The 26,796-nt window shown below is 48.6% G+C and overlaps 1 protein-coding gene across 4 annotated transcripts in view; it reads right to left on the reverse strand.

Annotated features, from left to right (window-relative positions):
• RMND1 (required for meiotic nuclear division 1 homolog) overlaps nucleotides 1–26,796 on the reverse strand; it is a 221,251-nt gene that overhangs the window by 84,157 nt on the left and 110,298 nt on the right. For all 4 annotated transcript variants that reach the window (XM_069228413.1, XM_069228415.1, XM_069228417.1 and 1 more), the window contains one exon: nucleotides 14,226–14,302. In XM_069228413.1, coding sequence (XP_069084514.1) covers nucleotides 14,226–14,302 — 77 coding nt within the window. The remainder of the gene's footprint in view (nucleotides 1–14,225; nucleotides 14,303–26,796) is intronic.

The following is a 26,796-nucleotide window of genomic DNA, read 5'->3' on the forward strand; positions in this document are numbered from 1 at the left end:
TTTACGAAACGCCCTCACCACCTTCAGCTCTTTTTTGCTCTCAGAAGCCAGATGTGTTACTAGTCTCCTGTTTTATTTTCTTAATGTGCCTTAAAACCAATGTGTAACGCAGTGTTTATATAAAACCGATGTATGTTTAGACTATTTAAAGAGTTGCGAGGGAGTGGGCTGTGGCACTCGGATGTGAAAACTGCCAGAATGATAGCGAGCAGGCCGAGTTGACTTGCCAAAGTTAAAACTCCTGATAGCTATAGTGTCATCCTCCTACCCAAGGCTTTGGAAGAGGGGACTATTTCCCCATCGTCTTCTGACAATCACCTGACTGGAGGCAAAAGGCTGATGGTAATTATGCCATCTTCTTAAGGCAGCAGGAATACTCCACATTTGGAAATCCTGTGATTTATTCTAACAGTTTAAAAAGGTTCCCAATTATGCTAGCTTCCATACCGATCAAGTGAAATGTTTTACTTTCCACACTCATTGCCTCAGGAAGAAGCAATGGTCCATTCCCGAAAACACCTTGTGACTACAAAGTGCAATGCTCCAGGTTATTTCAGAGTGCTTGTGGTGCTTGTCAGTACTGTGACAGAGAAAATTAGCTTCAAGCCCCCAGGGAATTTGTCCTACTGATGTTTAGCCATTTTTCACATAATCTGTCAGTAAACACAACATGCACAGGACATATATTAAACAAATCTTCAGAAAGTACATAGTACGTATAGTATGTAATGTACTACTATGTAAAACCATTAAGTCATTAACACTCTCCCCAGTATGTGGCCCAAAGCTGAACTGCAATGTTTTTTGCTTTCTTGGTGAATGAAGTGACAGAAGAGGTGGTTATAAATGGAGCACCTGTCTGTGGTTGTAGTCACAAAAGAAGCTAATACCCAAGTAGGTCTCAAGATGCTCTTTGGCTGGATGCAGAATGCAATTATCTCTAGGGCAGTGCCAACTGTGCAATACCTGCAGAAAGTTGCGAATCAATTATTTTATTGACTGTTCCTTAACTTGAAAATCGCACATTTGTCTCAACCAAGAAGATGCTCTCAACTGACAGAATCCACAAAAGAGAAGTGGCAAGAACAGTGGGTCTCCTACTGTTATCCATTCAAGTGATTACTACTGGGCCCTGCACTGGTCACAGATGCCAGCCGATTAGGCTAGGGTATCCAATTTGGTAAGGTATTTATAAGAGAAAATGGTCCATAAATGTGTTAATGTGATACGTTCAGCCTTTTCCACAGCAACCCCCTTGCTAAGGGCAGGGTCCAATATTTCATTTGGAGCAGATGAAGAACGTGTCATTGGTGATATATGCCAGCTGTCACAGCAGTGCAAGGTAAACCCCTTTGCCATACGTAGCCAGTGATTTATGTTTATGGCATTTTTGTCTTAGTCCGGAGAACTCGAGCACAATTTCTTACAAACTCCAGTGAGAGAAGTCTGCATCTGCATTCAGTCTTCTTTACTTGAAGAGCGGATCTGGAAGCTGCAGTAATGAATGCATTCTCCAAGGACTGGAACTTTGAGACCCCTGACGCATTGCTACCATTACTGATGATTCTACAATGTTGCTTCACAAGTCAAAAGGTACAGAGTATAGGCGGTACTGAGGACGTCAGTGTGCACCTCACAAGCCTGCTTTCTTGGGATTCTCCATTTCTCCCTGTGAACTCTCAGAATATCCTGTTTGTTAACTCTGGGGATAAAACGGCCTTTGATGCTGGAAGACCAGGGATTATTGCTGAAGGCTATCTATTTCATACAGCAGGAGCGAGGCAACAGGATAAATACAGATACTCTGTGTGCTTGGTGTAGGACAGAGACCTCGATCTCTAGAGGGCACATGTAATAAAAATATATATTTTTTTTTAACAGGCTGAAGAAGGTAAGGCATACAGGAAAGTAAGCAATTTTAAACTGGGCATTTCAGATGGGTCATACCTGTGGCTGGTTTTCTAGTCGGGGAACTTTGGGCTTCAGTATGCCCCAGGGGACTTCATATACCCAGTTGTGGAATGTTAAAAATATGCGTTACGTATTTTATAAACTGGCCCTCTAATGACTACCCTTTCAGGAAGTCTCATCTGCCATTTCGCAATCTTCTTGTCTTACATCATGTTAGACTACGCCTGATGCTGGATGCAGGATTAGGCTGGATGAATTTTCACCCCAGAATAGGGTACTGTTTACAGTTTGAAGCAGAACTAACTCCAGTACTCTTGGTATCTCAGCTGAGTTTCTACAATCATTATACATTGTGATTATTGGTGTCTATACAGATTTACGAAGTTGTTACCAAACAGCTTAAGAGCAGAGAGCTTATTAGGTTTAGGTGTCCTTTTACCTCTGTATCTTACCCAAGGTTGGATTGTGTACAGTTCTAGATAAAGTCGATTCCTTTTTACATTTTTTCATGTGCCTAAGGAAGAGCAATCCCTTTCTATAGGCTTGTTTCCCTTGCACGACTAGTAAGAAATGGGGAAAAAAGATGGGCCCCAAGATCTAGAGGAAAACCCCTTTTCCGGCTGAAGGAACTCCAGGGCAAGAGGATTAGTGAATGAAGCAGGTCAGAAATGATAGAAGTACCGATGCAGAGATTTGGCACTATATATCTCTAGAGAGGCACAAAGAGGCAGAGCAACCGGAACTGCAAAGAACTAGAGAAAAAGAAACACAAGGGGGAAAAAACAGGAGACAAAAATACAACGAGTGAGGGGATAAAGAAACTGCTGAAAAATCCTCATGTACAGTGCAACTAACTCTGGAGTGCTCTCCCTACACTGACCAGAAGGGCCTGCAGCACTAGGGAAGAGAACTGGCTCCTTTGTGTCCGTCATACCTATCTGCCGCTAACCACCACACTGTGAGGCAAGCCACTGTGGCATGTGATGGTGCCTGCATGGCAGGTAGGGCAACAATTTGGCAGGGGGTGCCTTAGCACCTCATTCCACTGCTGGCTTGTACACCCCTCCTACTTGTGTCAGCCCCTTCAGGACTTGGTGGTTGAGGTGGACTATTTGCACCTGGGAGGTGAGCTCACCCCCTCAGTGAAGACCCTCCCGGAGCTGGATCCTCCTTTATAAGCCCAGCTGCACCAGGGTTCCCCCTCTATGGGCAAGCCAGCTCAGCTAGGTTGCAGAATGAGGAGCAGAGACAGCGTCGGGTCCTTTTATATGAGAGGAGGAGGGCTGGGGCGCGAGTTGTCTTTGTCAGGATCACCTGGAGTATTTAGACTGGTCTGGCTATGCTTGCGCTTGAGTGGGTGATTTTACAGGAAAAGGGTTGCTTGACTTGCGCAAGTATGTTCGATCCAATTCCATGATTTCCACCTCTGCTCCTCTCCTGCTTTGCGTCTTAGGATCCCACCAGTTTTTTGGTTGTGTATCCCTCAAATATTCTTCTGGCCTGCCCTCAACCCCTTTTCCACTCTACCTTTTGACACAGGCTGCCTCCCTCCTAAGTTGAGTATTGGCGGATTTAAGAAACATGGCTCGGCCTGGAAGGTATGGGCAAACTGGTGACTGGGACAGGATTTTGATGTCAAGGGGGCGGATATAGTCCATGTGGTCCATTTTTTGTCAGTAAGCTTCCGTGGTTGGGCTTAACTCTGCTCTCTAGCTGTATGGTGGCATATGTTGCGGCTGCTCCATTTACGCTGGCATCGTTGTGCTGGGTTACATTTTGTGGCACTTGTAATTGAAGTCTTCATGGCATATAGAGCCCTAAAGAGCCGGCACGGGTCCAGTATTAGCATGACAGTGGTGTTTGTCTCCAGTCGATAAAAATCGATAAACCATCAGGCTAAATATCCCATACGCAGATGTAAACATTGAAAGAGAGGAGGGCATCTGCATGTCCCCTTTATGAGAAGATACATTCTATGTTCTCCTCACCAGATCATCACTTATCTTCAACCAAGAGTAGCCAAATCACACATAGGGGGTCATTACAACATTGGTGGTAAAAGCCGCTTACCGCCGGGCAGAAGACCGCCAACACACCGCCGAGGCCGCGGAATTCCGCCACAGCTATTATGACCCACATCTCGAAATCCGACAAAATTCAGACACCCACACAAGTCCGTCACAGCAAAGGTCCGTGATAAACTGGCGAAAACAAAACCTCCACCGTCACGTCAACAGAAATACGCCCACACTATCACGACACACGAATCCACGCAGCGGTCTTTCAACCGTGGTATTCCATTGGCGGTACACACCGCCGCACTCAAAATACACACACTTCTACAAAACACTGCCACATTGGACAATTCGAAATACACACACCTGATACACATACACACACCACTCCCACACACCCAATAAAATATAAAAAACACACACCCACATCACCCACAAACCCCTACTACCAAAAAGTCCGAAAGAAGGCCAGAGAGAGACACCAGCATCCACAAACTACCATCCACAGGAACTCAACACCATCACCCACACAACTTCCACGCACAAAACACCACACACCACTACATATCACCACACATATCACGACACACACCACCCCACACATCACCCACACCACCCCATGGCACGGCAAAGATACCCCAGGTTCTCGGAGGAGGAGCTCAGGGTCATGGGGGAGGAAATCATCCGGGTAGAGCCACAGCTATTCGGATCACAGGTGCAGCACACCTCAATTGCAAGGAAGATAGAGCTATGGCGAAGAATAGTCGACAGGGTCAACGCAGTGGGACAGCACCCAAGAAATCGGGACGACATCAGGAAGAGGTGGAACGACCTACGGGGGAAGGTGTGTTCCGTGGTCTCCAGACACCACCTGGCGGTACAGCGGCCGGCCGGCGGAACCCCACCTCCTCCCCCACAACTAACAACAGGGGAGGAGCAGGTCTTGGCGATTCTGCATCCTGAGGGCCTCGCAGGAGTCAGTGGAGGAATGGACTCTGGTAAGTCAAAGCTTTAACTACCATATCCCCCACCCTACCTGCATGCTATCACAGACCCCCACCCTCAACCCCTCCCCTATCACTCCAACTTCTCACAAATGTACTAATAACACAAACCACACGTCCAAACACCAAGCCCTGCATGACAAAACAAAGCATTGACACCCATCACTAAAGCATGCCCACTGCACATACCCATAACACCCCCCTCAACCATCATCACACAAGCCCCCACACAGGAATGCCAACACTGGGGTACACGGTCACCCACCCATTGCACACCATGACACACACAGATGCAATAATCATGTTTTTCCACCCCTGCAGGACCCCTACCCAACATCACCAGACAGGAGGGTCCAGACATCTCCACCCCACCCACAGAAGAGGCCCACAGTGATGACAGCAGCTCTGTCCTACTGGATCCAGATGACCAGCCCGGACCATCGTGGGCCTCGGGATAGTCGGTTCCCCTCACACAGGCACGGCCCACCACAGACCTTCCACCCTCTGGTAACACCAGCACAGCACCCACCCAGCAGGCCCATACCTCCGTCCCCAGGACGGGTCAATCAGCTGTGTGTCCACTACTACAGGGAACCCAGGATAACCCACCACCCCAACAACAGGGACCTGGGGGCAGTGGCATTGGGCACACGGTCCAGGGGACGGAGGCCCAGGAACACAGGGGAACTGGGAGGGCTGCCGTACGACAGGGGGCGGACAGGCCAAGGGAACCCACTTTCCACAAGGCCCTCTCCTACATCATGGGAGCATACCACCACTCCCAGGAGACAATGGCAACTGTCCTGCCCAAGTTTCATGAGACCCAGTGCATGCAGGAGGAACAGTATTTGGGCCTCAGGGAGGAACTCAGAACCATCAGCTCCGCCCTGGGCACCATTGTAGGGGTGCTGAAGGAAATACTTAACACCAGGAGGGACACTGTGGCACTCCAAGGGGCCCCTGACACTAGCATGGACGATGAACTGCCCACCAACTCCGCCGGCGCTAGAGGACAGGAGGCACCGCCACAGGACCACCACACCAGCACCCCACCCCCTGCAGACGGAGAACCACCCGCAAGCGGTCCCTGAGATCCAGGACAAGACTGAGCACGATGCCAAGACCCCTGCCAAGAAATGAGACCACCCTGATTGCCATCCTACTGTCCCACTTTGTAACCCTGTCTATATTGGAACTGCCCCAGCTCCACTTCCTATGCCCATATGGGCAATGCACCTGTGAGACTAATAGACTGGACTCTGCCATGGACATTCCTCCACTATCCCCCCCCCCACCATTTTACAACCCCCTCTAATATTGAGCACTTCAATAAACACCCTTGAAGCACAAAACAATCTGGAGTCAGTCTGTGATTTCGAAATTGTGTATTAGCAATTACAGTGACAAAATGCTTTTTCAAATGTCATGTCAACATACCTATGTCACACAGCTCAAGTTCATGAGGAATCTAAGCAGATGACACACGTTGGAAACCACACCTGTGAAACCGTAAGGGAAAATGACAACTCAGTGACCATACACTGGTAGAAGTGTTAAAGTACTTGTAGTAGGCAGGAATGTTTTCTCACCCATGTGTCACTGGAAATACTGCTGGATGACTGAGTCCCTGTTGTCAATGTCTTCTTCCTCTGCTTCCTCCTCATCACTGTCCACAGGCTCCACAGCTGCCACAACACCGCCATCTGGACCATCCTCCTGCAGAAAGGGCACCTGTTGTCGCAAAGCCAAGTTGTGAAGCATACAGCAGGCCACGATGATCTGGCACACCTTCTTTGGTGAGTAGAATAGAATAGGGATCCACCAGTCATATGGAGGCACCTGAACCTGGCCTTCAGGAGGCCGAAGGTGCGTTCGATCACCCTCCTAGTCCGCCCATGAGCCTCATTGTAGCGTTCCTCTGCCCTGGTCCTGGGATTCCTCACTTGGGTCAGTAGCCATGACAGGTTGGGGTAACCAGAGTCCTCTAATAGCCACACCCGGTGCCTCTTGAGTTGACCCATCACATAAGGGATGCTGCTATTCCGCAGGATGTAGGCGTCATGCACAGAGCCAGGGAACATAGCATTTACCTGGGAGATGTACTGGTTTGCCAAACATACCATCTGTACATTCATGGAATGATAACTCTTCCGGTTCCTGTACACCTGTTCACTCCTGTGTGGGGGGGAGGGGGGGACCAAAGCTACATGGGTCCCATCAATGGCACCTATGATGTTGGGGATATGTCCCATGGCATAGAAGTCACCTTTCACATTAGGCAAGTCCTCCACCTGAGAGAAAACGATATAGCTCCGCATGTGTTTCAGCAGGGCAGACAACACTCTGGACAACACGTTGGAAAACATAGGCTGGGACATCCCTGATGCCATGGCCACTGTTGTTTGAAATGACCCACTTGCAAGGAAATGGAGTACTGACAGCACCTGCACTTGAGGGGGGATTCCTGTGGGATGGCGGATTGCTGACATTAGGCCTGGCTCCAACTGGGTACACAGTTCCTGGATTGTGGCACAGTCAAACCTGTAGGTGATGATCAAATTTCTTTCCTCCATTGTCGACAGGTCCACCAGCGGTCGGTACACCCGAGGATGCCGCCATCTCCTCACATGTCCCAGCAGACGGTGCCTAGGAATGACAACAGCGACCACAGAGTCAAACAACTCAGAGGTATGTACCCACAGTCTACACAGAACACCATTCATACACAAAATGTGGCCTGTATTTGTGTTGTGAGACAAGGCCTAGGTATGTGTGACGCAGTTGGTAATTAGGCCATGTGGGCCCCTGAAATGGCGGATGCCTGACCTCTAAACTGGGACAATGGAATGTGAGGTAACTGCGCTGGTATTGTACACCGTCGCAGTAGGCGGTCGAAGTCCGCGGCGCAATGCGGTCTTGCTTTACATTGGACCCTATGGATCTCAGGAGCCAATGATGATGTACGCTGGCGGTGATGGTACGCACTGCCGCGGATGTGACCGCCGCGGACGTGACCGCCATTTTCTATCTGTCGAATCACTCGATACCTGATCTTCGACAGGAGAGGACCTACACTGCAAGTGCTGCTGTGACCTCGGTCTGGAAGAGACAATGGCTTGTGCGTCTGGGGAAAGGGCCCCTGCCTTCACATCGGAGGAGTTGGAGAAGCTCGTCGACGGGGTCCTCCCCCAGTACACGCTACTCTACGGTCCTCCAGACCAACAGGTAAGTACACAGGGAGCATGTTGTATGGGCTATGCCTGTGTGGAGAGGGCAGGTTGTAAGAAGGAAGGGGGCAGAGTTCTGCGTGCATGAAGGACTGTGAATGCATGTGCCACATGGCAAGGGTAGGGATGTGGGCCACTCACTTTGACGGTGCAGTTGGTAATGACTTCTCTTCTTCCCTTGTACATGTCATGTAGGTCAGCGCCCACCAGAAGGAGGATATTTAGCGTGCCATCGCCAAGGACGTCCGGACCCTGGGGGTCCACCACAGACAGAGCACCCACTGCTGTAAAAGATGGGAGGACATTCGCCGCTGGAGCAAGAAGACGGCGGAGGCTCAGCTGGGGATGGCCTCTCAACGTGGGAGGGGTGCCCGTCGAACCATGACCCCCCTGATGTTCAGGATCCTGGCGGTGGCCTATCCTGAGTTGGATGGGCGCTTGTGGGCATCACAGCAGACACAAGGGGGTGAGTACACTCTCATTCAGCGGACTTTGCGCGCAGTGAAGGTGTCTGGGTGGGGGAGGAGGGCTGTGGGTTTCCCTAGGCCAGGGTGAGTTCCGTAGGCAAGGCCCCTCCGTAATGCAGGCCATGTGGCACCCCACCCCACCTCTGTAGAGTGCCAAGTACATGTATTCATGCCCCTGTGTCATCTATGTGTGCAGATGTCATCCATAGCCTTGTAGGCCATTTCCCAGGAATTGCATCTGTAGAGCCCAACAGCGTGACGTAGTGCAGGGGGCTGCTGTGTCTGTATTGTCTGCCAAAGGTAGCGGTAAGCCATGCACTCAATCTGTCTTTCTTCTGTCGTCCCCCCCCCTTTTTGTGGTCTCCCTGTTCTTGTGTGCATTAGCATCATCAGGTGGAGGTACAGTGGCACCGGAGCACAAGGGAGCTGCATCCCACATGGCCATGGAGGGCCACACTACGGACTCAGAATACACCAGTAGGATGGAGGGCGAGGGGAGCACCACGGCGGTCACAGGATCTGCAACCAGCAACACGGACTCATCCTCCGATGGGAGCTCCCTTGTGGTGGCGGCAACATCTGTGCCCCCCACTTCAACAGGTACAGCCGCCACCCGCCCTACCAGCACCGCTCTCCCAGCAGCCCCTCAGCCTTCGCCCCGTGCCCACTCACCCAGGAGGGTGGGCATCACCTTCGCCCCAGGCACCTCAGCCCCTGGCCCAGTCACCTCTGCGGCCCTCAGTGAGGAGGCCATTTACCTCCTCAGGTCTCTCACTGTTCGGCAGTCTACCATTTTGAATGCCATCCAGGGTGTAAAAAGGGAGTTGCAACACACAAATGCATTCCTGGAGGGCACTCATTCTGGTCAGGCTGCCCTTCATCGAACCGTTCAGACTCTGGCCTCAGCACTGATGGCAGCCATTGTCCCTGTGTCTAGCCTCCCCCCTCCAACTTCCTCCACCCAGACCTAATCCCCTGTACCTCTGCCTATCCCAAGCACAACATCAGACCAGCCTGCACACACCTCAACACAAAAGGGAAGCTCAGGCAAACATAAGCACCACACATCCCACAGGCACTCACGCAAGCATCACACACATACAGACACACCAACATCCACTGCCTCCACTGTGTCCCCCTCCTCCTCGTCTCCCTCCTCCCGCCCAGTCTCATCTACACTCACACCTGTATGCACTACCACTACAGCCACTACGTCACGCACCAGCACACCCACCACCACACCCGCTCACGTGCACTCACCACCCCCACTACCATTTACACGTCCCGTGTCCTCTCCCAGTGTGTCTGTGACGCCCCCTCCGAAGATACACAAACGCAGGCACACACCCACCCAACAGCCATCCACCACACGACAGCCTCCAGCACATGCACCTTCACCCAAAGTCACCAAACGTACACCTCCTACAACCACCAATTCTTCCTCCACTCCCAAACCCCCTCCAGCTACCTGTCCCAGTGTCTCCCAAAAACTTTTCCTGTCCCCCCTTAACCTATTTCCCACCACCACCACCCCCGTCCAACTCATAGGTCCCGTACTAGCACCTCAGCCAAAAAATCACCGGGACCAGTGGTGCCTGTTACAGGTATGTGGAGTGCACTGGCTACCAGGCCAGCCAGTGTGGCACGGAGCCACAGCACAGCCAGTACCCCCCCCCCCCCCTTTGAAGCACCGGAAGTTGGACAGTGGCTCGCGGGAGAGGGGGAAGACTCCAGCCAGCCAAGCCACTCACAGGGGTCCCGGGGGAGTGTCGACTCAGCTGTGACTCCTCCCAAGGTGGGGAAGGGGCACAAGAAATCTCCAAAGTCTGGGAGGAGCAGCACGGCGGAGAAGACCACCATCATCCCCGCTGCCCAGGAGGCCACCGCCAGGCCCATCGTCACTGCCCAGGAGGCCACCGCCAGCCCCATCGAAACTGCCCAGGAGGCCACCGCCAGCCCCATCGTCACTGCCCAGGAGGCCAGAGTCACTGCCCAGGAGGCCACCGCCAGCCCCATCATCACTGCCCAGGAGGCCACTGCCAGAGTCACTGCCCAGGAGGCCACCGCCAACCCCATCGTCACTGCCCAGGAGGCCACCACCAGAGTCACTGCCCAGGAGGCCACCGCCAGAGTCACTGCCCAGGAGGCCACCGCCAGAGTCACTGCCCAGGAGGCCACCGCCAGAGTCACTGCCCAGGAAGCCACCGCCAGCCACAGCCCAGCTGGCCAGGAGGGCCCCGCAAGCCACAGCCAAGCTGACCCATGAAGGACCGCCAACCACAGCCTTGCTGGGCAATGAAGGACCGCCTTGGCAAGGACCGCTGAACAGGTCAGACACTGGCAACTCAAGCACCGCTGAACAGGCCAAGGACCGCTGAACAGGGCAAAGACCGCCATGGAAAGCACTGCTGATCAGGCCAAGGACCGCTGAACAGGGCAAAGACCGCCATGGAAGCAACCGCTAAACAGGGCAAAGACCGCCATGGAAAGCACCGCTGAACAGGTCAGACACTGGCAACTCAAGCACTGCTGAACAGGCCAAGGACTGCTAAACAGGGCAAAGACCGCCATGGAAAGCACTGCTGAACAGGCCAAGCACCGCTGAACAGGGCAAAGACCGCCACGGAAGGCACCGCTGAACAGGCCAAGGACTGCTGAACAGGGCAAAGACCGCCATGGCAAGGACCGCTGAACAGGGCAAAGACCGCCATGGAAAGCGTCGCTGAACAGGTCAAACACTGGCAAATCAAGCACTGCTGAACAGGCCAAGGGCCACTGAACAGGGCAAAGACCGCCATGGAAAGCACCGCTAGCCCATTTGCGGCAGGGGCAGTGACGCAACTGGGACCGTCACGGGGTGAGTGCTGCACTCTGGGCATCAGTCCCCCTCCAGAACCAGTGGAGACCTGCATCCACTCCGTCTGTCCTGCACAGGATGAAGCACTCTGGGCACCAGTCCCCTTCCAGAACCAGTGGAGACCTGCATCCACTCAGTCTGTCCTTGGCAGGATGAAGCACTCTGGGCACCAGTCCCCCTCCAGAACCATTGGAGACCTGCATCCACTCCGTCTGTCCTTGGCAGGATGAAGCACTCTGGGCACCAGTCCCCCTCCAGAACCAGTGGAGACATGCATCCACTCCGTCTGTCTTTGGCAGGATGAAGCACTCTGGGCACCAGTCCCCCTCCAGAACCAGTGAAGACCTGCATCCACTCCGTCTGTCCTTGGCAGGATGAAGCACTCTGGGCACCAGTCCCCCTCCAGAACCAGTGGAGACCTGCATCCACTTGAGAGACTGTGGCTTTGCACTCCCCAGGATGGTACAGAGGGCAAACCACCCACTGTAGAGACTTGAGAGACTGTGGCTTTGCACTCCCCAGGATGGAACAGTGGGCAAACCACCCACTGGAGAGACTTGAGAGACTGTGGCTTTGCACTCCCCAGGATGGTACAGTGGGCAAACCACCCACTGTAGAGACTTGAGAGACTGTGGCTTTGCACTCCCCAGAATGGAACAGTGGGCAAACCACCCACTGTAGAGACTTGAGAGACTGTGGCTTTGCACTCCCCAGGATGGTACAGTGGGCAAACCACCCACTGTAGAGACTTGAGAGACTGTGGCTTTGCACTCCCCAGGATACATCAATGGGCATGGAGCCCCCTCGTGGATTTGGCGTGGTGCACTCATCCGGCTGAGGTGCCCCCCGTTCGCTTCCCCCTGAGGTGCCTGTTGTATTTCTATCTGATGCCCCTGCAGTGTTCTCTCCGTTTGGATCGGGTATCTTGTGTGGGCCTCGCCCATGCATTTTGGGCCCAGTGGTACACGGACTATGAATGGTGCAATACCTGCACTACTAATCGTGGAGTATATTTTGTTTATTGTGTATATATATATATATATATATATATACATATATATATATATATATATATATATATATATATATATATATTTGCTTACTGTATTTTGATATATTACAATGGTTCCACTCATTTCCTTTTGTCTTTGCATTCTTCAGTGGGGGTTTGGGGGGTGTTACAGTAAGGTATAGATAAGCATTGGTGTGTGTGTTGTAGTGGGTGAGGGTCAGGGTCGGGGTGTTGAGTGTGTGTGTCCCTGTGTTTTTGCCTCCCCTATGTCGTAGGTGCAGTACTCACGTGGTCTTCGCCGCCGGCGTTGATGCTCCTCGTAGAAGAGCAGGAAGACTAGCGCTGGAAGAATATGAAGTTCTGGCTCCATGGTGCCCTCCTTCCTCGTGGAGTGTGTAGAGGTGAGCGTTTTCCCTTTGAAATGGCTGTTTCCACCGTGTTTTTATCCGCAATGAATACGCCCCGGAAAAGATGGCGGATTGGTAGGTTGTGATACTGTGGGCGGTACATCCGCCTGTCTGTTGGCGGTGACGGCGTGCTGTTTGTTTGTACCGCCGTGGCGGTCGGAGTGTTAAAGTGGCTGTCTTTGTTGCCGGTTCCCGCCACGGTCATAATTGCAAAATCTTTACCGCCGTCCTGTTGGCAGTCTTACCACCGCTTTAACACCGTCCGCCAGGGTTGTAATGACCACCATACTCTTAAAGAAATCACACACAAATAGTAACTTTCAACGCTGCCCTCATAAATGTAACTTTGGTCACAGACAAATCATAATATGATCATCATCTTTTACACCTGGAGGCACAGGAATTATGCATAAATGGAATTACACATAACTTTGGTTCATAGTCAAATCGCACCAAAAATCCTTGGAATTATGCATTACTGCGGCATTCCCTTTGCATAATTATGGATTAGCCTCACGGGCCATACAATCCACTGCTGCAGAATTTGCAGATAAATTATAAAAAATAATTCAAAAAAGAAGAAGAAACTAATGCTAACCTGAACAGGTCATTAATCGTGAAATGCTGTAAGTCATAGTTAGCTCAGGTAGCTATAACTGCTGAAATTCTATGGTTTTGTGTGTGTGAAATCAGAACCTAACTATAACGTCGCTGTAACCTTTGGCTTTTTTCAGTGACTATATATATATATATATATATATATATATATACACACACACACACACACACACACACACACACACACACACAGATAGGTAGATAGATAAACAAATGTACAGAAATCATTGGCAGTATTAGGATTTGTTACAACTGTAATAACTATTGCAGGCATGTTTCAGAAATGCTTTCTGATAAATTTATTGAAATGCAGACCTTTGTTAGTACTCAAGAGAAATTCTGTAAGAAACTATCATATGGAACAATTGCAGCAAGGCATGTTAGAAGGTGGCCCGCCGCTGTGACTATCTGGAGGCAATGTCATAACTTTTTACAGTCAAAATGATCTGGTGGCTGAGGGACATGAGCTCTGCCTCATGTAATGTGTCTAACGACCCTTGGGACAGTCTACACTTTAGTCTGCTTTGTTCCACATCAGAAATGCTCCACTAACGTCTGTTTCAGATGCCTCTTATTAAGAGAAGGTGTACATAATAATCCATAATTTCGTTACTGATCACATTTTAATGCCTTAGTCTTCAAATCAATTCAACCTCTGACGTTGTGTATTTCAAGGTTATTTGATAGAAAAGGCATAAACATTTTACCTTAACGCAAAAAGTTCTCCAATTTTCTGCATTACATCATCATGCGAAAGCTTCACCTTTTTTCTTGCTTTTAGCATCTGTGAGAAATTCAAAAATTCAATGTTAAATGTTCACAAAACGTTGTCTGAAAACCAATAATTTGTTAAATCTTCGTGCAATGAAATATACATAGACAAGAATGGGTAGTGGTGGTAGAAAGGGGTGCACTTCCAACACGTTGAGCAAGTATAGTCAATAGTAGTTCATGTCAAAAAAATCACGCAAACATGGGGTGGGTTATGGTGCTATGGGGTAAGATGCTCCACTACCCAAGAGCATAAGGTAGTACTTCAAAGAAACACTAAACATGAAATTTGGCACAGAAGCCACAGCACTCAAAACAATTTTCATAATAAGGATGACCTCCAGTTGAGTTGGATGTAGTGGATTCCTTTAATTAGTAGCCAAGGGCATCAAAAGAGATCGGTTGAGCATTGTTCCATAAATACAGCCAAGTAGTCAGTTGAGCATAGTTCCATATACACAGCCAACATGTGTTTCGTCACAACAGGTGACATTTCAAGGCTATGAGACGACACAGTAAGTAGGTAAGTAAGTAAGGTCATTCACTAGTAAAATTAACAGGGTGAAGGGTAAACCCTGTTGACCAAGACCGTGGTAAGTCTCGTTCCTGGTCTATGTCGACATCGCCTCTGGAGTTTGTGGGGGCACCTCTGCTAGTGCAGGGGTACCCTCACACACAGGTACCTGCACCCTGCCCTCTGGGCTACCACAGGGGTGACTTCTAGTGACCGGGTATAGTGACCTGTAGTGAAACAGGTGCATGCACCCGTTTCACGCAAGCTGCAATGGCAGGCCTGCAGAACCCTTTACATGGGTGGCAGAATAACTGCTACAGCCCATAGGGATCCCCTGGAACTCCAATGCCCTGGATACCTATGTACCAAATACTAGGGACTTACATGGGGGGACCAGTATGCCAATTGTGGGAAGAAAAAGTTACCAGCAACCAAATTTAGAGGAGAGAGCACAGTCACTGGGTCCTCGTTAGCAGGATCCCTGTAAACACAGTCAAACATACTGACTAACAGGTAAAAAGAGGGGGTAACCAAGGTAGAAAGAGGCTAATTTCCTACAAACATTCTTTCTCCAACTCCTTCCATCAACTGTAGCATTTCCCCAGCTGTGCATCCTCCGAGGGTGACGAGTCTTCAGCCTGTACAAGAAGTAAGAAGTAATTTCCCTTTGAGTGAAGGAGTCACTCCCCTGCATCCGCAGGCGCCGACTGTAACGATGGCCGGCTGCGAAGATCTTCCCTCCCCTGCACTTCTGACCTTCTTCGTCCACTGTCAACCTGGTCCCGCATCCCCAGAAGTGTGGGTAGTGGCTCCTGCCACCACTAGACACTGCATCGTGAACTGGACTTTGCAGGTCCTCTTCTGTCAGGATCCACCTTTGGGTTCTTCCAGAATTGTCTGGGTTTTGCACAATAATTTTCCAAAGTTACCCTGTTGGTTTTGGGGAAAACCAGGTACTTAACTCTGCTCTCCTGGTCGCTGCGGGGCATTCTGGTACTCACCTCTTGGAGTTCCTAGTTCCTCCAGCTTCTTTCACTGATTCCACTTTCTTGGGTGGGGGGCTGCCCTTCACATTCCACTCTTTTAATATATAGTTTGGCCCTCCTCTAGGCCCCTGACTGTTTGCTATTGCTTTTACCAATACCTATTGCTTTCTATGCTGTTTTCTGATTGCTAATGTGTATATAGAAGTGTGCTTACTGATCTCCAGTTGGGGTATTGCCTATACATTATTTTAGTATTTGTGTTACTATAATAAAGTACCTTTAATTTTTAACACTGTTTGGTTCTTTCATGTGTGTAAGTGCTGTGTGACTGTAGTGGTACTGCATAAGCTTTGCATGTCTCCTAAATAAGTCTTGGCTACTCATCCACCGCTACCTCTAGAGAGCCCTGGCCTCCTAGACACTGCCTACACTACGATAATAGGGTATACCACTATAAGGTGATAACACCATGGTTGCTCACCACACACCAGGCCAGCTTCCTACACCTCACACCAGTGTGCCCATCTATTCAAGGTCGAGCTGTATTTCTGGACAGCAGAATCCACCCATGCTCGACTGATGAGGGAGGCAGCCTGTGTCGAAAGGCCCCGGACTGCCCAACATCCCCTGTAATCTTTCAAACCAAGAGTAGAACAGTTCCGTCCTCAACCAGTGGATGTAAGACGCCACGAGGATCCATCAGTAGACAAGGAGTCAGGGGAAGTGGGATTGGAAAATCCATGGAAAGTTGCAGAACTGAATACAAAACTTGTGCTTTCTAAAGCAGTGTCACTTGGAGCACCTCTGCTTTCTCTCGTTGAAACGGCATCGTGATCAGTAGAGCGCTAACATCGAGAAACTGACTCTAATCCTTGGGAAAGGGTCCATTGCCGCTGCTAGATGATCCAGGCACCAGCTGAAGAAGCGTGGAAGTTGATGGTTGAATCTTGACGCAAAAAGATCCACCTGGCATGGGCTCCACTGATCCATGATCTTTTGAAAAAGAAAGAGGTCCTGTTTCCATGAGCTGTAATTCTTTAGGTGTCCTTCAGTGTCTGGATTGCCAATCACTGACTGGTTGAGTTTCCCCAGTAAGTATTCTGCGGCCACTAACAATTTGTGTGTCAGACAGTAGTCCAAAAATTCCCTGGCCAGATACCAATTGATATATCATACTGCGAAGATGTTGCCCATCTTCAAAAGAATGGCACAAGACACAAGGAGTTCCAAACAGTTGATGTGGAGGATCTCCTCTTGTTTTGACCACTACCCTCCTGTGGTTATATCTCCAAAACGTGCACCCCACACCTGATGACTGGCGTCAGACTCAATAATCAGATCCAGACATAATCTGAAAATGGCTCTGCTGTTCCTTGCCTGCATGTGGTCGAGCCACCAACTGAGTTCCAGCCGGGCCTCTGGGGAGACAGAAATATCTTGAGCATACATCAGTCCCATCCTGAGGTGTTGAGCCTTCAGGCGCTGTAGAGCTCAATAATGCAATGGACCTGGGAAGAGTGCCTGGATAAAGGAAGACATGAGGCCTACTATCCTGGCTAGATGGCGGAGGGAGAATGTCTCCCTGTCCAGTGTCTTGCACAGCTTCCGACAAACAAAAAAACATCTGTCATGAAGTGTCTACTTTGAACCCCAAGGTCATTTTCTGAGCCAGAACGAAGTTCCATTTTATAACACTCACAATAAACACCAGATCGTGTAGGAGAGTTTTTGTCATCTGGAGTTTGAATGCTAAAATGGACCTGTCCTGGTGCATTAGAAGTATTTCTTCCAGGTACACTATTAGCCTGACCTCTGTTGCCCAGAGCCATTCCATGACAGCCTCCGTACCTTGGTGAAGAACCAAGGACAGCCCGAAAGGCAGGCATGTAAACGCAAAAATGTGGGCATCCCACTCAAACTGTAGAAATTGTTTGTGTGGAGGAAAGATTGGGATGGTAAGATAGGCGTCCTTTAAGTCAAGCCTTAGCAGCCAATCGTTGGGTAGCAGAATATCCCTCCATTTTGAAGTGGCAGTACACCACCCATCTGTTGAACTCTTAAGTTTTATAACTGGTCTGTAAACTTTGTTCTTCCTTTCCACCAGTAAAATGTTGCTTAGGGACCCCCTGGTGTAAAAAATGGAGGGGGTAATTGCTCAGTTTTATAAAAGCTCTCAAACCTCCTGGTTTATCACAGAGTCCCTCCTTGCGAGAAAACCAACGGATAGGGGCAGCAAAGTTGACGGGGTGTGCTGTAGAATTCTATATGAAACCCCCTCACAGTCTGAAGTACCCACACATCCCCTGTTATGGACACCTAATTCTGAGTGAATCATTGCAACCTGCCTCCCACCTCTGGTAGAGAAGAAGGGGTATCGCTTACAGGTTGGCCCTGGCCCGATGGTGACCCCTCGAAAGGCTCTTTTGCCTCCAAGTCCTCTGCAGCAACCTCTAGAGGGGTAGAACCCTCCAAATTTCCTGTGGTCTTGCCACTGGATGGAGCACCTGGTTTGTTTCTGGGGGGTTGGAGTTATTCAAGCAGCTGGAGCAGCACCCCCTACCTCTTCCAGCCTCCCCAAAAACCTGTTGTTTAAAGACCTTTTTGATGGACTGTTGGGCTTTATTCAAGGATGAAAAAGTATTTTTGAGCATGACAATTCTTTAATAAAGGGTTCTCCAAAAAAGCCCTAATTCGCCACTGTGCCGGCTTCTGTGGTGGCCAACTCACCCAATCTGGGTTCAATCTTAATGAGAAAGGAGCATCTGCACTCCGTAGACAAGGCACAGTTGGCATTGCCTAGGAAACATAAGATAAGATAAGATAAGATGGTGCGATCAATCATATGACAGGACTACTTTGCCATATCCAAGATTTTGGTAAGTGGCCCCAAAAAAAACAATACCTTATCTTGACAGGATCACCACGAGCAATACAGACCCTTAATTTTGTAATGAACATCGCATTCTGGGGTCAATATCTGGACTACTTGCCACTTTATTGGCCAGTGAGGGTCTCAGACATACTACCTTCATGCGCCTCTGGACCTCCTGATCCATGGGTCCATGGTTTCTCTGATGCGGTTGGCCACGTGGAACACCACTTTAGATGCCAGAATCCAGTCTGCCGAGCAGGGATGATAAATATCCTCTGGGTTCCACATACCTGGCAACCCCGTGGAGTCCTGATCACCATTCTCCTTCAGCCTGGGTTTCTTGGCACTGCATTCCACTCGCTAGGGTCTGTTAAGGCTTGGTTCATTGTCCGAGTACCCATCAGGGGTATCAAAGTCCTCCCCAGCATTCTCAACTGTTTCCTGGTGGGAGTGAGAATCTTCCTTGGGGGGTATCCCCAGGCTGGGAATCATCATGTGCCTCAGGGCGTCAAGGCACCTCCTCAAGAAGGCCTGGTGAAGCCTCTCAGGTAGATGCCATTTGAACGCTGGTATCCAGCCTAGGTTTCTTGTTGTTACAATTAGGCGCACTCCTAGAGTCAGCAGGATTTGTGGACCAGTAGTGAGCAGGGAGGACCTAACGTTTTACCAGGAACAAACGCCAGCCTCTGATGTGGTGCTCCAGGTTGCAAATAAAAGGCAGCACTAGAGTGTGTCCTTAATTTGGACCGGGGGGTGAGGGGGGGCGACTGGCGAGTGCACTGCTTGTTTTTTTAAACGAAAGGGAGCACCAGAGTGGGTTCCTGATTGGGGGGGTTTGGTGAGTGCGCACTGCGATCAAATCGCTGGCATCCCCGCAGACGTGCTGACATGCTAAAAGAAGTTCCAGCAAAGCAGATGAAAACATGAAAACAGTACTTGGGCCTCGGGAGACTGAAGAGAAAAACCCATGAGGAACAACAGGAAATAGCATGCTACAGTCAACAGAACCAGAGGAAAAGTAAGTCGCAAGCACACAAACCAATGAAAAGTAGGGCGGGATGTAAGCCACTTTTAAGATTTATATTAAATACAAAAGATTTCACAAGCCATATAGTCTCCAGATTTTCACTCTTCGATGTCCACTCAATCGCTTGTTCATACACTAGTATCTCAAAAGTACTGAACAGAACCACATGACTCCATGCTATGCTTAAGTGGATGAACCTGAAACCATGGAGCATTTGGACTATGCTTTCGGCTCTTTAGTTTAAATACTAAATGGTCACTTAAATATGTAGTGAGCTGTACTATAACGTGTGATATTTGTAATGTATTTGTAATGTTATGGTTTAAACCACAATTTGAACGTAAATAAAAGTCACCAAGGTCATTAAGAGTGATTAAACTAAATCAGATATACATTCACAGTGAATGTCTATCTGAGATGGAGTTAGGAGAACATATAGAGATGTCCGTATAGAAGGTTTTTGTTTGTAACCATTTTTATTAGCATTTTGTGTAACTTTGCAATTACTATTGTTAGAGCAATGCCATTATGCATCCATATTTATAGTGAATCCATCACACAGGATAACATAATCAAGCTCAGGAGTATAATGTTCAGTACTTGTAAACCATAATACAACTCAACAACAAGTAACCACTTATGTGATGTTTCCTATAATGTGTTAAAGATGACTGTAATGTAACATGTCCTATCCAGGAGGGGTCCGTACTAATCACAACAGGTTATATCTTATAGTACAAATGTTTCTAGGGATAATAGGGAGTAGGCGGGGGGGGGGTATGATGGGATACAGGGGGGGGACTGGTAGTAGACAGCTATGCCCGCCCTAGGAATCGTCCGCCTCCTCCTGGTATGCTTGTAATTCTAGAAGTAGCACCCCCAATTCTGCTGCTATAGGGTATTTGCATAGGCCACAAGCTTCCTCTCGTCTCTGTGCCACTTAAGTGTCGCCGCTCGCCAGTGTGCTACACTGCTACAGTTCGATCGTTTAAACAGACCACCTTCATGCACACATCCGTGCGACCGGTCACCTGTTCTACTGCACTGGAAATTGAGGCCCATAACTCCGTTGTCTCAGAACAGTCCCAGAACATATGTATCCTATCAGCCCCTAGTTGCTGACATCTTGTACATGCTGACATGGATCCAAACATGCGGGAGAGTGAGGTAGGTGTGGGATAAGCCCTGTGTAAAATGTTATATTGGATGCACTGAAATTTCGTGTTACCAAGGCTTTCCTAGGATACTCGATAACTTTCTCTCACTCTTTACTTGAGAACTCCCTGTCCAGATCTCCTTCCCATTCTCTGTGGGTCGCCATTAACAGGCCTTGTGTGGAATGTGCAAGTGCTCGGACAAACCAGGTGATGAGCTTGAGCCCCTGCTCCCTGTTATGTGTAGAGTATGTATCAGGGGGTGTTGGTCCGGTTCTAAGTCCGTTATGCCCCAAAGCCCTTCTAGCCCTGGCAATAAGTGCCTATGCGCTAACAAATGACCCGTCGGGAGCCCATACTCCTCCTGCAGCTGTCCGTAGAGCTTGAGCCTGCTTTCCTGAAATAATGCACCTAGCATGCCAACGCCTGTCTCGCTCCAAATGCCCATCCTGCTCTTGAACGTGGATATGGACTGTACCGGGCTATAGGGGGAATGACAAGACATTCTCTGTATGAGTCTTAAGCTACGGTTACGGCACACAAATGCTATAGGCAGGAACCCATTTGGCCATTGTGAGAGTCTTGCATGTGGAAGGAAAGTTTGTTGTGCCGCACCACATTCTTGTGCAGTTGTGGGAAGTCCCAACTCTTCTGCATAACGTCCTTGCCAGCCAGTGCGCAGGCAACTGAAGCGGTCTTGCCAGATAATAATGTTCGAAGTTTGGGGCCCCTGAGCCTTCCTTACTGAAGGGCAGTTGCAATTTGCAATGCGCTACGCAGTGACGACCCTTATTCCAGATAAAAGTTCCCAGCACTGAGTGTAGGGCATGGGACAGGGACCTTAGTATGTGGACTGGGAGATTATGAAAATAGTGAAGCAAATGAGGTAGCATTACCATTACCCTTTAGGACAAGGACACTACTCTGTACTGTAAGTGGCAGCGAACTCTAAACAGCCATTTGGGGTCTTAGGGAGGCTATGGCCTTTGTAAGATTGGCATCAACCAAATCCCTTGCCTCATGGTAGATGTTGATACTCAGATAATGGAACATGTGAGGCTCCTACTTCATCAGGTGAGTGTCTATGATGAAATCTTGTTGAGGGCAATTTTGGCTCAATTGAAATAAGCTGGAATTAGCCCATTTCACTCGCAAACCGAAAGAGGCTTGGAATTCCTACAGGATAGTCTGGATTTGCGTTATGACTACCCAAATGTCACGGACATAAACCAACACATCATCCACATATAGCGAGGCCATGTGTGTTTCTGCATCTACTAGAATGCCACACTCCTGCCCTATCTGACACAGCCTCTGAGCCAAGGGCTCCATGGCTAGGGGGATGAGTAATGGGGACAGCGGACAACATTGCTGTGTCCCTCTAGTCACCTGGAAGGGGAGAGAAATACAGGGCCCGATTTTAACTCGTGTCACTGGTTCCACATAAAAAAGCAGTATTATCTCTAGCAGTCTTTCCACCATGCCAAAAGTAGTCAGGGTAGAGAATAGATAGTCCCAATCCACTGTAACAAACACCTTTTTCAGATCCAGAACCAGCCAAGCAGCAAACGGCCACTGGATGGGGGCAAAAGGGGACCCCTGGCATTATCCTGATTAAGGTCACACAGGCAAAGCCTTAGTATGTGGTGCATAGGCACTGCCCCCTCCAACCCCTCTGCAGTTGACTATTCTCCCCACCCATGACATATGTCTCTTGTAGCAATGCTATGTGCGCATCCCGCCTCCTTAACTATTGTTGAACTGCATGTCTTTTTCCCCGCAGTGCCTATACCCCAAACATTCCACGTAATGATTTTGATCGCCGACGTCTAAGCAATAGGGGTAGAATGTATCTCGGATGAACCCCTCAGTGTAACACCAGTCCACTGCTTCCCAATGTGCAAAAAACTGGTCAGTTTTGCATGGAGAAATTCGACGTATCCATGTTGTGTTTTGGGCTGTTTCCTGTCACAGGCACTAGGCCTACCCACACAAGTGAGATACCATTTTCCTGAGAAGACTTTGGAGAATGCTGGGTGGAAGGAGATTTGCAGCTCTGTGCAAATTCCAGAACTTTCCACCACAGAAATGTGAGGAAAATGTGTTTTATTTTTAGTCAACGTTTTAAGTTTTCAAGGGAGTCTGGGTAAAACAACCTGATCCGATCCGTGTAATTCACCCCATCCTGGATTCCATTGGGTGTCTAGTTTTTAAATATGTGCAGGTTTGCTAGGTTTCCCTAGGTACCAGCTGAGGTAGGGCCCAAAAACCACAGATACCCACTTTGCACAAAACAGATCAGTTTTGTGTGGAAAAGTGTAATGTATCCATGTTGGGTTTTGGGCCATTTCCTGATTCGGGCACAAGGCCTACCGACATAAGTGAGTTACCATTTTAATGGGGAGACTTAGAGGAACACAGAATGTACAAGTGTTATTACCAATTGTATTTTTCTGCATTTGCACCTGCCAAATGTAAGACAATGTGTAAGAAATAAGCAATTTTGATGTGCCCTCTAATGCCCATGCTAGTAGGGGTACCCACTAATTCAGAGATGTGCAAATAAAGCCTGCTTCTAAATTCCATTTCTTGTGCCCATTTTGGAAATACATAGGTTTCCTTGATACCCTCTTTTCCTTATTTATATTTTACCATATGAAATACTCTATACTCTGTACACAATGGAAAAAAACATTGCAAGGTGCAGCTCACTTATTGGCTCTGGGTACCTCAAATTCTTGGAAAACCCACAAACCCTATATATTCCCACCACCACACCAGAAAGGTCTAGCAGGTGTAATGGTATAGAGCTTTTGGGAATCGGCTACTGTGCGGAGAAGTTACAAATGAAACTGTTGTCACAAATGCCTGTTTCTTCCTACTAATGTTCAATATTTTTTATTTCAACACTTAGGGCCGGATGTAGCAAAGGTTTTTACCCATTCTGTGTCTATGGGAAAAAGTGCTCGTACATATGGCCCTTGGTTTCTTTGAAAAAACCTTTAAGGATTTACACAAATGACCCCTTGCTGAATTCAACATTTTGTCTAGTTTTTAGAGACATATAGCACAACAGAATCCACCATAGGTTCCACACCTGTTTCCACCACAAACTGGAAGAAGGTTGAAAGCACAAAAGAGAGAGAAAATGGGGTACCTCACAGGAAAAAGACAAAACTGTGTTAGAAAGTGTGGTTTTCCGAATCAAGTCTGCCTGTTCATGAAAGTTGGGAAGATGGTGATTTTAGCCCATCTCTGGTGATTGGATCAATGCTTAGAGCAAATGGTTGTCAATTGATTATCAATTAAGTTATTCCTTATGTCTTCACACCATTTGGTGCTTTTTCAATGCCTCAAGTTGTTCAGGTAACCAAAAATGAGGATAGTTTATACTGTCAAAGTGTTTTCCATGGAATTTTGAAAGGCTAAGCCAAATGTCCACTGTTGCATGCTTCAACCTTCTATACAGAAATGGAGGGGGATGGGTGGACTAGGCCGGGTTTTAGGTTTGCTCCTCTCGTAAATCCACAATCCCGTTTTAACCCGCCGACATCCCCACTTGGAAGACCCATGTTAAGTTTCACCCAGGAAGGGGAATCAGCATGATTGTGCCTGGACCTGGATTGTGTCCCCCATGAACATGCGAAAACACTGTTGGTGACACTGGGCTTCTGTGACCCTGAATTGGAAGCCGAGTGGAAGACAGGCCTTTTGTCTCCAAATACGGCCCTGTCCAGCATAAAACTATGGCGGCTAAAGTCACACCCCCACCCCATTCTGTCATACCAGCAGTTTTGTACCATGCGATGCCCCCATGGTGAAGGAAGTGAACACTGCACAGCACCAACCAGTCGTGTGTATCTCTGTGGGGAAAGGGGACAAGTGCGCGCCTAAAGGGGGGGCTATGTGGCCCTCTGCCACCCCCGCCAGGGTCGCAGAGCCTTCCCCCCATCATCTCTACATTTGTTGTGCAGCCCACTGATTGTGGACAGAGATTTTAGGCTGCTGACCCCTCTCCTTGGTAAGAGGTTTGAAAAATCACTGGATTGCCATCCAGAGTGGACATGACAATTCCATCAAGCTAGGCCCTATTATTAAGGCCCACCAAATTCTTCTTACATTCATGAAGTAGGACCACACTCTATATTCAGCCCCCGGGGGTGCTCATTCCTCCACTGGTGTGTCTGACAAGAGGCAGCAAGTGGATGTGGGGCAATGGCATCATTTGCAAGAGGCCCTGGAGGTAACACGATCAAACCCTCTAGACACTGCAGCATAACTTTTCACCCCATAACTCCTGTCCACCTGTAGACTGAGGACGCAGAGGATGTGTGCACAGAACTGTACAATGAATTGGGGCTACACTTCCTCTCCTGCCCATTTCATGTGAGCCCCCACCGACAGAGAAGAACTTGGGACTGCTCGTGCCCCCCTGCTGAGTGGAGGTAGGAACGAGGCGGGTCCTAGGCCACGACCACATAGACCAGCAGATAAAGTGCAGGTGGTAACCGCACCACACGTCGCCACATGCGGGTTCCATCAAAACGCTTGGGAAAGGTACCATTGGAAAGAGGAGATTTACCCCCCGTTTCAACGATACCTCTTGTGTGTGCTTTGGTGCTGAGGTAGCCCCCTGAGCACTGAAGGAGTGAAAGTGAAATGAGCCAATCGGCTCATTTCACTTTTACTTTAGGTGTAATGACGTCAGCATGCCATGTGCACTCGTCATTACACTGAACAAAAATAAAATGCCTTGGGCAGCGGGAGAAGCTCTTCCCCTGCTCCAGAGGATCAATAATAAAAAAGGAAATTCCACTATTGTAAACAGCATAGGGAGTCTGTGGTCATGTGATGAGGACAGACCCGTTCCGTCCTCGGCACCAAAGGGATTAAGATTGTAACTGTAAGGTCTAACTTACTGCAGTGATTCTGAAAACACAGAACATCTCCCACATGATGCAAAGAACCAAAGACATCTTGCTTACTGAAATAGATATTAGTGACAAATGATCACAAGAAATACTATTGCAAACCTCATGATATACAAATATCAAACAAACATCAATGAACAGCTAATCATGTATATTTTAATCTTGAACCACCTGCAACGAAAATGCATATGAAAGGAATAACTGATGCGTTAGAGGCAAGTTATACAAACACATGTTGCTATGTGTCTCAGAGAGACCTATGAATTCCGAATTTTGCCTACTTTTGAGAAATGTTTAGCTGTCTGAGATCCAGCATTAGTTTTACACCCATTCCTGTCACTAACTGGAAGGAGGCTGAAAGCACAAAAAATTGTAAACATGGAGTATTTCCCAGTAAAATGCCAAATTTGTGTTGAAAAATTTAGTTTTCTGATTCAAGTCTGCTTGTTACTGAAAGCTAGGAAGATGGTGATTTTAGCACCACAAACCCTTTGTTGATGCCATTTTCAGGGGAAGGAAACCACAAGCTTTCTTCTATAGCCCTTTTTTCCCATTTAAAAAAAATATACATTTTAGCTGTATCTTGACTAATTTCTTGGTCTCCTCCAGGGGAACCCACAAACTCTGGGTACCTCTAGAATCCAAGGATGTTGGAAAACAAGGACACAAATTTGGCGTGGGTAGTTTATGTGGACAAAACGTTATGAGGGCCTAAGCGCGAACTGCCCCAATTAGCCAAAAAAAAGGCTTGAGACAGGAGGCGGGGGGGGAGGAGGCATGGCAGCGAAGAGGTTAATAAAGATAAAGCATGTTCGTGTGTACAGTCATCATCCGTGCTTGCTGTTTGTCAAATCCCTTTCTACTAGTGGCTTCTAGTTAGACCTATGACCTGTGTTGGAAATGAGCATCTTTTGAGTAGTATTCCCAAAGATTTTTGCCTTCACTTATCTATTCTTGCAGAACCCACTTATTTCGCATTACGAATATACACACTTTACTCCTGCAAATCAGCTGTAAAGTGCT

Source organism: Pleurodeles waltl, chromosome 4_1 (genome assembly GCF_031143425.1).
Source record: "Pleurodeles waltl isolate 20211129_DDA chromosome 4_1, aPleWal1.hap1.20221129, whole genome shotgun sequence".
Classification (NCBI taxonomy): domain Eukaryota; kingdom Metazoa; phylum Chordata; class Amphibia; order Caudata; family Salamandridae; genus Pleurodeles; species Pleurodeles waltl.